General features: G+C 42.2%; 1 protein-coding gene across 3 annotated transcripts in view; it reads right to left on the bottom strand.

Moving 5' to 3' along the window:
- frya (furry homolog a) overlaps window positions 1-14,949 on the bottom strand; it is a 70,510-nt gene that overhangs the window by 11,903 nt on the left and 43,658 nt on the right. For all 3 annotated transcript variants that reach the window (XM_080429637.1, XM_080429638.1, XM_080429639.1), the window contains exons 30-51: window positions 14,559-14,658; window positions 14,154-14,325; window positions 13,357-13,613; window positions 13,074-13,220; window positions 12,781-12,952; window positions 12,188-12,278; window positions 12,018-12,100; window positions 9,633-9,783; window positions 8,574-8,677; window positions 8,053-8,238; window positions 6,787-6,991; window positions 6,020-6,141; window positions 5,338-5,525; window positions 4,830-4,924; window positions 4,137-4,729; window positions 3,917-4,014; window positions 3,660-3,830; window positions 3,385-3,525; window positions 2,531-2,710; window positions 1,464-1,628; window positions 1,068-1,142; window positions 789-959 (exon numbers count right to left, since the gene is read on the bottom strand). In XM_080429637.1, coding sequence (XP_080285763.1) covers window positions 789-959; window positions 1,068-1,142; window positions 1,464-1,628; window positions 2,531-2,710; window positions 3,385-3,525; window positions 3,660-3,830; window positions 3,917-4,014; window positions 4,137-4,729; window positions 4,830-4,924; window positions 5,338-5,525; window positions 6,020-6,141; window positions 6,787-6,991; window positions 8,053-8,238; window positions 8,574-8,677; window positions 9,633-9,783; window positions 12,018-12,100; window positions 12,188-12,278; window positions 12,781-12,952; window positions 13,074-13,220; window positions 13,357-13,613; window positions 14,154-14,325; window positions 14,559-14,658 — 3,667 coding nt within the window. The remainder of the gene's footprint in view (window positions 1-788; window positions 960-1,067; window positions 1,143-1,463; window positions 1,629-2,530; window positions 2,711-3,384; window positions 3,526-3,659; window positions 3,831-3,916; window positions 4,015-4,136; window positions 4,730-4,829; window positions 4,925-5,337; window positions 5,526-6,019; window positions 6,142-6,786; window positions 6,992-8,052; window positions 8,239-8,573; window positions 8,678-9,632; window positions 9,784-12,017; window positions 12,101-12,187; window positions 12,279-12,780; window positions 12,953-13,073; window positions 13,221-13,356; window positions 13,614-14,153; window positions 14,326-14,558; window positions 14,659-14,949) is intronic.

Here is a 14,949-nt window from a genome sequence, read left to right as displayed (position 1 = left end):
TACTAGATGTGAACAAAATATATATTTTAATAGGTTTCTTTTTTTTATATATTACGCAGATAAAAATCAAGCCAATTTGAACTAGGAAATATAAAATTGTAATTGCAATTAAAGGCAATAAGTAAGCATCCCCCAGTCAAGGAAAAATCCATCAAGATAGATCATTAAATGATGCTTAAATAAAAAATCTGAGTGAACTAAACAAGATGACAAGGAATCTCAATCTTAGTTAATACGTTACTATGCTACCTTTTGGCTGTGGCTGGAATACCATGAATATACAGCATATTTAAGACATAACATTAAGTGAATATCTCTACCATCTTATGACACTCATAAACACATCCAAACATGCACATTACTGTATACCGTATGACATGCACAGTGTCATACTCCGTCCTCAGGACAGCAATCCACTGTGTAATCGTGGTAACCCCACATTCATCTAAGAGAACACTACAACAGGACTGAACTTACCTGTAGCTCCTAGGTGGCAAAGAAAAAAAAGCAGAAAAAAGAATACCCATTACACAAATAAGGCAGAGATTATTTCATTAAATTGCTGAGGAATGCATTTTTGAACAGGCAAGCTCAATCTGTGATATCAATATGACTCTTAGATATTTATTATCCTGTATCCTTGTTGTCCCTTTTTGTGTTAGAATTCTGACCATTTCATTCTCCAAAATACATCTCTGTTCAATGTGAGATAAGAAACAATGAGGAGGATTAATGGTATGCATTTTCAATGCCTTTGAAACCCCAAAGGTTTGTGCACTGGATCTCACCTCTCCATCTTCCAGCTCCACATCAAGGAAGTCAAAGTCCCTGAAGACTCTGAATTGCTGCTCCGAGGTCGTGTCATCCATGTTGTCCAGGTCACGGGTGCCCTCATCAGAGGACACCAGGCTAGGCTGGTGCTCCATTAGATCCAGCTCCCCACAACTGGAGAAGATCACCTACGAGGAGAGAAAGTACATTTTCAGACTTCAATAACAGAATACCAAAAACACAGAACCTCTTATTCTTTAATGTTTAGTACTAAGTACATCATGCATGCATCTTACGGAGGGATTCTTCGTCAGCCCAACTTCTTGTCCACACAAAGATAATACGTTCACCAACTTCTCCCTGGTTCTTTTCTGTAGAAGTGAAGAGGAAATTAGACTCATTTGGAGGAAATGTCACTATGGGCCAAAATGAGATCATAGCCAAATGTGAAGAATGTGCTCTTACATGAACCATGTCGCAGTTAAACGTTTAACAGTTAAACTTTAACATTCTACAGTTCACTATGGGAAATATCTACTGTATTACTTATCTGAAACATGACGGCTCCATTATAACTCCCTATAAATGTTACAGTAAACTGAGATTTTGCTTTTCAAACCAGTGTACCAGTGACTGCCATTTGTCCTTCACCCAATATGAGCGCCATTCTACTGGAGTAAATGGTTGCTCACCTGTGACGACTGGGGCCTCTTCCAGCTGACCGGAACCAGCACGTTGTTGGTGGTGGATCCAGAGGAGGTAGAGGAGGTGCTGCGGGTCACCGCTATGGCTCCGTTCTTCCCATCCGTCCCCGGAGAGCCCTGCAGCTCATCACACCGCCGGCCAATCACAGGTGTCTATAGAGCACAGACACAGACAGACAGGTGGAGAAGGGGAGCCACAGTAAGTCAGACGAGAAGTGGAAGTTTGAAGAAGCGTAAAGTCATCTCTGTGGCTCAGGCTCCATGGCACTGTGGCGCCTGCCTCTTCTGCGAGGTCAGATCATATATACAGTATAGCTCCAGTACGATTGGTAAGTAGCTTATCAATTTATAAACAACAGCCAGAATTGGTTCAAAGTATCTCTGTGGGCACAGTTCGTAATCCTTTTCTTTTTCTTTCTTTCAAAAACAATAAAGTGAAGGATGAATAATAAAAATATGCTTTACTTTCAGAAGCAAGCTGTTTGTAGTTAACTCTAAAAATACCCAAAACAAACATTGGTGGATGCATCTCAAGCTTCAATGCACTTCTTGTTAGCTCTCCAGCAGTTTTGACTCTTACTGGTTCACATACAAAGGACGGCAGCGAGAACTGACATCATTTCCTGCCATTCATACGCCACACAAATAGCTCCCTGTTCAGTTCCCACACATACACTACACCACCCCATATCTTTGCCATCACTTTCCAGCTCTGCACAACTTGGTTAATTGTGTTTACCTTTCAAGCTTTCAAGCTAATCTCATGGGGTTTGGTCAAAAAAGAAATATCAGCTGTACAGAAGGGGAAGAATTGCTTCCTTGCCTAAAACACTGAAAAAGGATTCATTGACCAATGACCACCTTATCTCATCGTGCACCACACCCTGGAAACTACAGGGGGGAAAACTAAACAGGAGCCCAAAAACTATTATAGAAAGAAGTGTAAGAAGAAGGTTGCTATGTCATTGTTTCTGAGAGAGAAATCACCTCAGCTCCTGCTACAGTACAGTACAAGTTAATTGTGTCATACAAAGGACTCATCTGGTGTCTCTAACCTCAGATATGTCAAAGTGGAAGTCCAGTGTTTTCCCAGGCAAGGCCTTGGACGACCTATCCCAGACCCGACTGACGTCCTCGTAGGAGACGTCACTTTGTGGCGATGACGGCTGGACCAGACTTGCAGAGCGAGAGACCACCAGCTTCAGAATATTAAGGGCTTCCCTCCAATGGACAGTCTATGGTCAATTTATAAATACCAACAAAATATTAAATCATTATTATTATTATCAGTATAGGCACACCAACAATTAACACAAGCACCACAAATATCTGTATAGATATAGAGTATACTGTAGTGTATACAATATGTCTCAAAGCAAAATAACCTGCTATCAAGGACACAAATGGCTGCATGATAAGTAGACTTAATTAGCAGCTGGGTAGAATGTTTATAGAAAGAAACTGTTTGTTTAGAGGGTGTGCCTTCAAATGAACTCAGACGTAAGCCCCTTGCACCGCAACAGACACGCACACGCACACACACACACACACACACACACACACACACACACACACACACACACACACACACACACACACACACACACACACACATGCCCCCCACCCAATAGCTACAGACCTAACAGGAAATACAACAGACCCTAGTTACACTAATGACATCACATGTCTAAGTGTTGGCACAATTATTCCGTTACATGGTGCAGTTATACAAAGTTTATGCAATGCATGTATTTCTTAAGGACATTATACATCAAATCAAATAAAAGTGTTTATTTCTTATCAATGAGCCAATAATGTGAGATGTTTACAGTCAATACAGGTTCAAATATAGTATGTGTGATTATGGAATAATCCCCATTTACATCTCAAATGCTTTAATCAAACTCACCTGAACAAATTTCTCAATGGTCTGGAGTACCTCCACATTGAAGGGTTTGGCCTGAATTCCACTGAGTTCCATGTGACTCAGGAGGCTATAGATGATCTGTAACAAGGTCTGCTGCATGCTGGGGAGACCTTTCTCTAGCAGCTGTTGAGACAGAAGGAAATAGCAGCTCATTTGATACGTTCAAACTAACTACAGTCACAATATCTGTGTTAATCATTGCCAACACTTCAGAATTTCAGAATAAATTCTATAAGAGTTACAACGGCTGTGCCAACCTCTGCCATGTATGTAACCATGCTGAGGGTGATATCAGAGAAGGCTTCGTGAAGATATCGACACACAACGTTGACCCAGGAGAAGCAGCCTCGTGTGTAGGAGTGTGTTTTATACAGGGTCATGACATGAGCTAGGTTGGAGAGTTTGGCATTCTTCTCCTCAAGGCATACCTATGGAGGAAATAACATTGTAAAAATAAAAATAAATTCGGAGAACTTGGTTGTAATATTGAATATTGCGTGGGACGGAGACTAACCTGAGCTATCCTCTCTGCAACATCTTTACAGAACTGCGTGGGGCAATCGAAGTTCTGCACAAGATGAGGGAGCAGGCAGAGAACATTCAAGGGGAAACCTGTGAGGGGGGAACATAGACTCATTTCCTTCACATTCACATTGAAAATATTGACGTTCAAATCCACCAGTGGGCAATTTATTTATTGATTGAAAACTGCAGTTATTTTGAACATGGTGTACCTATGGCTTGTGAAGTGTCTACCACAGGCACTCGTGAGACAGGTGTGAGCTGACTGAAGAGCTGCAGGGTGAGGTCAGTGGTGGACACAGAGGTGAAGCCCTTTAGCAGCAGCTGTTGGAGCCCAGAGAAGCTGCTCCATTTGAGCTGGCTCTGCAGCTTCTCCAGCTTCTCCCTGTTCTCCTGCTTGTCTAATGACACATGGCCCAGCAGCTTATTCAACAGCTTCAGAGACATCTGATACTCAAACTCAAAGTCTGACTCCATCAAAGACACGGCCACCCAGAAGATGGTGGCCAGCAGGTTACTAGGGTGGTTGACATTATTTGGGTCCGTGACGTTGTCTTTTGAAGATGATTGGCTGTGGGCTCTTGCCAAAACACCCTGCTGAACGCAGGCTTGGATACGGTCCATTGTTGCGCTGCGAGGGGGGTCAGAGCACCTGTCGGTCTGGTCAAATTTCTTTGGTACAGAGGAGCTCCGCTGATGTCGGCTCCGGTCGGCTCTTCTCATACCGTGGGTAAGGTTGAGCTGCCCTGTGCTCTTCCTGTTAGTCATCAACTTCCCATTGGTGAGGAAATCTGGCGACGATGCCCTGGAATGCACACAAACAACACATGAGGCACACTGCCTCTCTCAGTGACATGGCCACCCATGCTTTCATGAAGGAGATACAGTATGGAAGAGGTACAGACCTTGTCAAGATAGCCATCAGATCATTGTTCTTTAGACATTCAGCCAAGTTATCCGCCACAGATTCTAGCGTAAGCAACACCTCCATTACATAGCCCTGAGAAAGAGAGTAAAGCAATTGCCATTAATGATGCCATCTGCATGGTGTTCTCATTATTTCTGTGAAATTAGATAGTTAATTGGCAATGTTAGTAAATGCTAGCAAAAATAAATGTTGCCATTACAAGCTATAGCCCCAGCAAACTGCTTACGGTATATTCATTTGTTCAAATTCAGGAGTTCTCAAGCTCCATTTGTTTACAAAGCCTAATGTAATCTGTTGCTACAGTAGATGGTCGTAGCAATTATAGTGATTTCAGTGCCAAAGATCAGCATCACAGTTTGTTAGAAATAACACACTGCACAGGAACAGTAGAAATCTCATGTTGGTTGAATGCACAGGAATGCAGAATAATAATGCTGCATCGTACACAGAGTTCTGTGCCTGTGTTACAGACACAGAATACTAACCTGCACTTCTTCTCCATGTTCTCCCACTACTTCCACCAGCCTAGAGAGCAGGTCAGACACAGCGTGGGCAGAGAGGGGCTGCCGCAAGGCTCGGAACACCTGGAAGGAACGGCCAGCGTAATGCCGCGAGGAACTACACAAGGCTGTCTGTAGGGCCACGTCACTAAGCTGCTGCTCCAGGTGGAAGTCTGGTGATGGATAGACATGTTTTAATGGCCTGCCAGTATAGGGATTGATTTGTGAGGAAAAAAAACAAAAAACAAAACAAAGGGGGTACATTTTCTTAACCACTTTATAACCAGCCTTATATACTTCTTTGTACGACAAATAGCAAAAAATAGCCAATCCACAAGCTCACAACGTGTCACATCGCAATGCATTGTGAGATTATAGATCTGTGGATTTGCTATTTTGGAATAAAATGTTTTGGTGCACAAACTTTTGCTAATTTTCACAAATATCTCAAAAATAGGGACAAATGTAAACCACACTTTAATGTGGTTTATACGTTTTTAATACAATTCTTTAACTGTGATATTATCTAACATACTGTACAGTAGCCTACATATCAAACATATCAGACCAGAAGCAGGGATAAAACATCCCCACTGGTGATGGGGGGAAGGGGCAAGCAAAATAATAATTGAGTGATTATCATGGTATTGTGCAGTGTTAATAATACCTGACTTAGACTCTTTGAACACAGAAACCACATGTCGCAGAAAGTTGGTTAACTGCTCAGTGCTTTTTGAATACTGGTTCTTTGGAGAGATGTCTTCATGGCACCACAGGGGTCCATAGGCTCTGAAAAACAACCGCACACCACCCACTATCAACTGACATGAAGAATTTAATCTATCACAATCAAAACCTGCCTAGCCTTTGATTCATTGACCATTCCAAACCACTAGGTGGCACTTCAAATCAAGCAATATGAGGGTGGGACCATGTGGTAAAAAGTGTTTTAGCAGTACATTTACCATGTAATGGAGTTCTGTAAAATCATCCCATTCCCAAATACCTGCATCATTATAATGTGCATACTAGGTAAAACTACTATGTGCTGAGACACCAGTAGATGAGCAGTTTGAGTGATATTAGAGCAGTGCTGTTAGCAACAGCAGTTGTTCTCAAGGTGGTCCTTGAGGGGGTTCCAGGGGGTCACCAACAGAATTAGTTAATAAAGCATCAAATCTAACTCAATTTCACCATTTTAACCCCACATCAGATATTTTCAAATAGTAGAGCTCACAGCTTGTATGTGCTATTTAAAAAAAAAAAAAATCTTGAAAATATTTGACAAATTTGGAATAACATAACATTTTAACAACTCAAATCTTGTATGGGGTCCGTGGCACAGAATATTTTCAGATGGGGTCCGAGGCCAAATGCTAATTAATCTTGGCATCCTTGACATGAAAAAGTTTGAGAACCACTGAGCTACAGTACCTGGTGGTCAAGAATTCGATCAGTTTGTGTGTCTTTTCATCCAATTCATTGGAGGTGACCAGCTGCTCTTCCACTTCCTGGGAGATCTCCGGCAGGTTGTTGCTGCTGCCTCCTAGGCTTAGGCTGGATGACGTGGAGGATGAACTCAGACCTGAATCTGGCACAGGAGACGCCTGGTACTCCCGCAGGAAGTCAAATCCTCCTCCTAGACACAACAGGGGGGACAAGGGAGTGTCCTCAAAGATTACAGGGGTTTCATTTGGATTCCACCATCCTCGCTACCATGTTGTGAATTATCCACAGCAGCAATGGCAGACGTTATACAGAGAGAACATAATGAGCGGCATGAGCTGTGTTTTGGCATCTCTGGAATTTGAATGCAATTAGTCTCGTCTACCCATGGCACTACATGTTTAAGATAAGACTGTGATGTACGACAGATTTAATTGTGTCTAGCCCTGCTGGGACACATAATATTCCCACTGTTTATTCCCATTATTCTTGCAGGGACAGCAAGAACATTTCACGTCAATACAATATTGAAATATATTTTAAGTGTTCTCTTTCTAGGTTGGTACTTTCAATAACTAAGCGACCTGCCTTACCAACTTGCCTACCTCCAGCTCATCTGAATAAGATAAGAAGGATGATTTGTTTGTGCAACAACTAATGTGAGGAAATATGTGAAGAAATGACAATGTTATCACTGTAGTAATATAATTAAAGTTACTATTACTGGCACACATATTACATTCAAATACATTTCATATGGCTAGACAGTTGCAAAAACAAGCCAAAGAGAGGACAACAACAAACCCAGTCTATCCCAGTACTTGTATATGGTCCGTCCCATTTAAGACAGCGGAATATAAATAGCCTGAAATGAGTGCAGTGGAATGCTTTAATCAAGACCTTTGATGTCCCCCGTACATACATAATATTGTTTTTGGCATGACGTCCAAATATTTTCTCCACAGATAAGAGACTTACCTCTTCTGTAAAAGGAATGCAAGTCATTCCCTCCTGCTACTCCAGTTTAGATTAGCAACAGAGAGGAGCAATGTGCTGAATGTCAAGCTGCCATGTGAACCCAACCCTGGCTGCAGTATCTACTTCAACATTTCAGGCACAAAATAATTTTCATACAGTACAATGTACTATACTGCTCCACATGAGAGGTGGACGAATTACTATAAACAAGCTTTTAGGTGAGAAATAAACTTGCCCAAAGGCAACAATAAAACACTGTTTCAGGATTTTTTGTACCTGCAGTAAAAGAATCTGGTTGAAAGCTTGGCTTGATGGTCTGTGTTTTGCTGCAGTTGATGTCGCGCGTCTGCAGCAGAACAGAGGCGATGACCTGGAAGTTGTTGTTACACGATAACGTGATGAGTAGATGGAGAAGAAGACGTTTACTGTGCTCAAACACCTCTGGGCGGTAGTGATCCATGCCTACAGAAGAGAAACACAAACTTTAACTGCATTTAAAAAAAAATCCTGTATTATTGTTTGTAAAGCACATTTATATTTATATCAGTTTGGAAGAGAGATTCAAGAGTGTTTGTTTGTCAGTCACACATACAGGTAAAGACATATATAAACATAGGTTTTGTTATTCAATTTGGCACATTCTGCCAGCTATGTTGTTATGGAAACATATTTTAACAAAGTGCTATATCGCATTACGGCCAGTCAGAAGGTCAAGAGATTTGACGTGCAATGTGAGATGGGTGCTTCATAAATATAGGATTTACTATAGGGAATGACTGATAGTGATCTGGACTCACCCAAAAACATGGCATGTAGCAGTAAAGGCAGATGTAGAGCCCAGTCCTCCCTTACACTGTGGTCCACAACCATCTCTGTCATGAAGATGACTGCAACGTTGCATCTGACAAAAACAGAACCAATTACTTATTGCATGGAAAGCATCTTAGCTTAAAGGTAATGTGTTGGAACGAAAGTAGTTGAAAAGCTTATTGGATTTTCACGATTATAACTCGCTGCTTGGTCAATTTTCTAAAATCTTACTTGCTGCTCTATCAATCTGCAATATATAAGTGGTAATTAATGATGATTTATAAACGGTTATGAAAGAATGTGCAACAGGCTAACACAGGTATAGATCTGACAGCTGGCCTGAGTTGTTGCTATACAGTATATATTTTATACATAGTATTATAGATTTATTGTTTACTATTATTTTATTATTACTTCCTTGGCCTAGTGGGAATGTGCATGCAAAGTGTCACGTAAATCAAACGTTGCGTTCATGATTTGAGGCATTTTGTTCAAAACGGGCGCCTTTGGAAGCTAATCTTAGCCAAACAGGATGGAATATGAAAAATCGGACAGATCCGTCTTGATCACATGATTATAGAGATAATGTGTACCGATTTGCGTGATGTTTGGACAAAATTTGTAGGAGTAATAGCGAACACACGCATACACACACACAGACAAACGTCTCGGCCCCGCGATGCCGACGGGCGACCGTTTCTGGCACAAGATCACTTAGCTGATCCCAGGCTGACGTGATCACCCAGTGCCTGACTGTGAAAGCCACCATTTACTTTACGTCTTATTATAGGCAGTTAATTAGAATAATACAAGCATCGAATAAGTCAATAATTTCAAAATATCCAATGATTGGACATGAATAATAAAGGTAATTCTGTAATGGTTAATAACAGTTGTTTTTGATCAGCTCTATTGATCACCTCAATAGCCCAATCTGATCACCTGGTAGATCAAAAAGAGGTGGTTGCCCACCCCTGAATTAGAAGAATAGAATACATCCAGATGTTTCCATCTATCAGTATTGAATACATGTTCAACAGGCTAACCTATGAAGTGGCCCTCTTGGGGTGATGGTCTCTGGCAAGAAGTCTACCAGTGGAGCCCAACATCCTCCATTCAAGGGCATGGGCAGAGGATGAGGCTGGTTGGTCTCCACAACAGTGATCAGCCAGCCAGCATACGGTGGCAGAGGTTCACCTAAAGCCCAGAGACATTATACTGTTGATAACTTTCACATCAATACAAAAACCAACGTGTTCCGGAAAGACTTTCTGGTACATACATTTCAGTGACATAGCTTAGGAACCATCCCATGTCCATGCACAGTATACAATTCAAACACCTCATTTTCGCTTTTAAGTCGTGTCACACAATAATATAAAGGAACTAGAAAAAGTGCTCCTCTGAGCACAAGTCTCCGCCAGGTCAGGTAGGTTATTGTGGCCTCCTGGTGGCGCTATAATAGGCCAATGTGAAAAGGGTGCCATTTCGTGCCTTGCACGACAATAGGACACTGCATTCATGATTTGAGGCATTTTGTTCCAAAAATGTGGTTATGCTAAATTAGACCTGCTGGTGGCGCTATAACAGGCCAATGTGAAAAGGGTGGCATTTCTTCCTGGGCCAAGTGGGAATCTCTGTGGAAAATTTCACGGAAATCGCATGCTGCGTTCATGATTTGAGGCATTTTGTTCAAAATGAACCAATCCTGCAAACTTTGGAAGCCAATTTTAGCCAATCATGATGCAATATGGAAAATCAGACAGATCCGCGTTGATCACATGGCTATAGAGATACTGTGTACAGATTTGTGTGTTTTTTGGACAAAATCTGTAGGAGTAATAGCAAAAAATGTGTTTTGCAAAAGTCGGCCTCATGGTGGCGCTATGACAGGCTGATCTGAAAAATGTGGGGCAGAGGTTCTGCTGTGGCATCCAGGGAGTGTGTGTGCGCAGTTTCACAGCGACCGGACCAACGGTGGCGGAGATTAGCTGGTCACAGACAGAAGGACGGACACACACACACACACACGGACGGACGGACGGACGGACGGACAGGGGGCAAAACATACTCTCTCGCCATGCCTTTCGGCCTGGCGGAGACAATAACGTAAAGCAGTGGTTTTAAAACGTTTTGTGGCCAATGCACAAAGAAAGAAAAACAAAGTCACAATCTCAAGGCGCGCCGGTATTCATAGCAAAAATAGGTGATCTACAAGCTCACAATGCGTTGCAATGCGACGCTTTGAGGTTGTAGATTGGCCTTTTTCGCTATTTTTGTAAAAAACTAAAATATTTTTGAAAAACTGAAACTGAAACTGAAATTGAACATTTTAAATGTTGCCAATAAAGACATGCTCAAAATAAAGACACCAGGTAGAAAGTGGTAGAACACACCTCTGCATTGGGGGGAAAAGTACTGGTATAATAAATAAATGTATACTGCGGTTGCATTCTGTACAGTATATATTGCAATCATAATGTGTGATTGTCACAAAATACCAAAGCACAATTGGACTTTGACCTATTACAAATTGAGACTCCTTAAGAGCATGTTTCAGTTTGTCACTCACCTTGGACTGCTGTACTGATTCAAACCCAATAGAGTGAAACAGGCCTGCTTTCAGGTCACTGGCAGCAGCTGAGAGCCTTCGCCTATTTGCCTGCTTCAGTTTTCAGAGTGGCACTGTTTCAGTGCCAGTTCTCACAGAATGCTCAGAGAGCTCCGGGGGCCCCTCTGTGCTGCTCATGCATTATAAATGGCACCACCCTTACCCTCATTTTAAGTGTCCCACATTAATGAGGCCATAACAGTCACATTTAGGGTGATTTTTTGGATTGAGACAGAGGTTCTCAAACTTTTTCACGCCAAGGACCCCGAAATAGCCATAGCCTTATAGCTTGTAGAAATGTATTTATTTATGCAATTATTGAACATTTTTGAAAATGCTGACATGCCTAAATTAAGCACACCATGTTTAAAGTGGCAAAATAATCTTATGAACTGAATTTGAAATTAAAATGGCAATATATATTATTTTGTATGTTAATTATTATATACTGTATATTTATTTAGTTCTTTTCATTTTCTTCTCCTTTCTTATTTGGCCCACTGGCGGCCCCCACTTTGAAAACCTGTGGTTTCAATTCATACTGTGTAACATCCATGTTAGTAGTCTTTTTGGCAACACCTCTGGTAGCTCCTTTGTCTGTTAAAACTGCGATTCCCAGAATTCAGTTCGAAACAAAACCATCTTAGTACCTTTCCAAAAAGAATGCTGCAGCGTCCTATCGCCAAGATTACAAGATACACACACAATATTTCGATGTGTAGTCTTCAGCAAGGTTTTTGAAGAATATACAAGTGAAAGATTATATCAAAAATAACTTTAATTGAAAAGGTTACACAGTTTGACTTTAAGAGATACTCACTCTTCTCCTCGTCAAAGGATCCTCCTGAGCTGTTGCTGTAGCGAGACTCCAGGCGGTTGTGGGCTCGCATTATGTGGCTGAGCCTGAGGTCAAAATGACAAGAGACCATCATAATGCTGCCTCATAGGAAATGGAATGAGATTTGTCAATGTGGAGGCCTCATAGCCTACCTCTCCTCATTGTCCTTCATAGCTTTGCTGTCATCCGTATCAGGAAAACTCTCCTGCCCAGCGACAACAGTATTGCTGCTGGATGTGGTACCTGCAAAAAGCAAGGAAAAATTAAGTACTGATTTTTAACCAGGGTCTCCCGAATGGGAAACCAAACATTGACTGCTCAGCCAAAGGGGAACCCCCCACTTGGCCGAAGGAGATACTGTATAATATATATAATAATAAAATTCAGAGTGTTCATTACTTACAATACGCACCCCTGCGCACTCATTTGCACTTTATCACTCACAACTTAAAGCTTCACTATGTAATTTTTCTCTTCTACCTTGGATTTGAACCCGGCTTCCTGCCCAAGTGCTCCAACGGCGTTTAAAAATGTATATCATAAAATCATAACATATCAAAAGCAACCCCCCCCCCAGGAAATCGAACCCTAACTACATAAAGATATTGTTTAAAAAATCATTTTAACTCAAGTGAATGGCAAAGATCACACTACAACTATAAAGATGACAGTGGTGAGCCATATAGTTAGTCCTTGGTGTGGATGGTCCTTAAGTAAACCATGTAGTATGTAGAGAGAGCTGTACCGGAAGCTGCTGTAGAGGCCTTGAAGCTGGTGGCAGTCAAGCGATAGAATGGGGGGCTGTCACAGTGCTGCACCACGGGATTGACTGGGTCAGTCTGCTGCAGCTCAAATATCAGCTCCTCCATGGTTTGGGTGGTGTTGTTCCGACACAGGTATATCACCACCCTCTTGATCTAGTAAAAAATAATATCGGTGGAACACCAGAGGGGAAACATTGTCAAGATAATTAGCTGAAAGCAGCCCTCCCTGACAAAACAAATCCTCCTCCTCCTCCCTTAGGGCATTTCAACTTACGTAGGGCAACAGTGTTGTGTCGCTGCTGACACCACACAAGCTCATGAGAAACTGAAGGGTGATTCTCAGGTTGTTGATCCACTTTTCATTGCTGACCAATGCATTCCAGGCATTTTCCATCTCTGGTCCAGGTACATCATCCCCATACTGACATGGTGGTAGTGGTGTTGGGGGGGGGGCAAAGAGCATAGCAAAAGCAGATATCATTACATTATCTGTAAGACAAAGGTACCAGACCAGATTCTGCAATTGGCTGATTTAGTGTCCTCTCAACACGACGTACCTTGGCGGTCATGAACATCAGGTTGTTGAGCACCATAGACGTGGCTTGCAGGGAGCCCCAGCCAGTGCCCTTGAGTGGGTGGGACTGTCCCATGCTGTCAGTCTGACCAGCCGCCTCACATTCTGGGGTGCTAAGACCGGAGATCGGGGGCGGGAGGCTGACATCCACCAGTTCCATGTTACTGAGCCAGGGGAGGAGGTAGGTGAGCATGACCTGCCTCCCATTGGGATGGCTGGTGGGGAATCTCTGGCTAACCTCTGAGAGAGACAAGAGATTAGAGCGTCATGACTCATCAGTGGGCACGGCAGTCTGTTTACGCCACATGAAAATCTGTTTCACACTGACGGTGTTTCCGACTCAATCCTGTCCTTTTGTACGAGTTCAACTGAAAATGGGGGGGAGTGCTTTGGACAGCTCATATTTCACTACTGCTGTGGTTAGCGAGAGACACAGTTAGTGATTAATTTCAGAGTGGAACAAGATCTAGTGGGATGGGATGAAAATAACTCTACTCATGACTTGTAAACACAGTCTTATACACACCCACATACAAATACATGCACCAATGCTTACAAACACATAAACACAAATAAATATGTATGCACACGCACGCACACGCACGCACGCACACGCACGCACACACACGCAGGCACGCAGGCACGCACGCACGCACGCACGCACGCACGCACGCACACGCACACACACACACACACACACACACACACACACACACACACACACACACACACACACACACACACACACACACACACACACACACACACACACACACGAACCTGAGAACAGAGGCAGAGTGAGCTCAGGGTACATCCTAGCCAGCTGGCTGGAGAGCTGGGGCAGAGAGCTACTATAAAGTGGTGGCAGTGGACCATGGGTGCCATAGAGGATATTGCCTGGCTTCTGTTCCGCAATCCTCTTAGAGTACACAAAGAGCTTAGCTTCAAGAATCTGTTCAAACCAGAGAAAAGACATGTCATTTGCATTGTCAATTAAGAGAAAAAGAATAGAACCTGCACATTCATATACTCCAATACAATTTATTCAATTGCGTTTCGAGCCCAGGTTCTAGTATTGTTCTCTATGATCATTTCTAATCCACCAGCACACAAAAAAGTGATGTGCGTATTTCATTATCTTTTGCATTTTCAATTAAGAAGAAGAAAGATATAGCTGTTTCTCACCTGCATCAGCTGCATAGAAATCTCATAGATTTCTCTGTTGGTGTCTGATGCCTTGAAGAGCACCAGATTGAGGAGTGTTACAATGTCACATGGGTAGTTTCTGCAAAAAAATAAGAAATTAGCATGACGTAATGATTCAGAATTAAAATCCTTGTAAAGGCGGCATATTATACAGTATGTGCTCTAGGGGACACTAATTGTAAAAACAAGAAACAAAGCACAATCTCAGATGAGTAGTGAGCTCTTTAATAGGATTGGCTGTTGTGATGCTTTGAAGTCTAAGTTAATTTGCTTGGAGGAGAGATCTATGAAGATCTGGAGAATTTCCTAATTTAATTAGCCACAACATTATTTTGCTGCATCTCACACATGGTGACCCACAAACAAAACC

This window comes from Gymnoscopelus braueri (assembly GCF_963280865.1).
Source record: "Gymnoscopelus braueri genome assembly, chromosome: 5".
Taxonomy (NCBI): domain Eukaryota; kingdom Metazoa; phylum Chordata; class Actinopteri; order Myctophiformes; family Myctophidae; genus Gymnoscopelus; species Gymnoscopelus braueri.
This window is presented reverse-complemented; position numbering and strand designations above follow the sequence as displayed.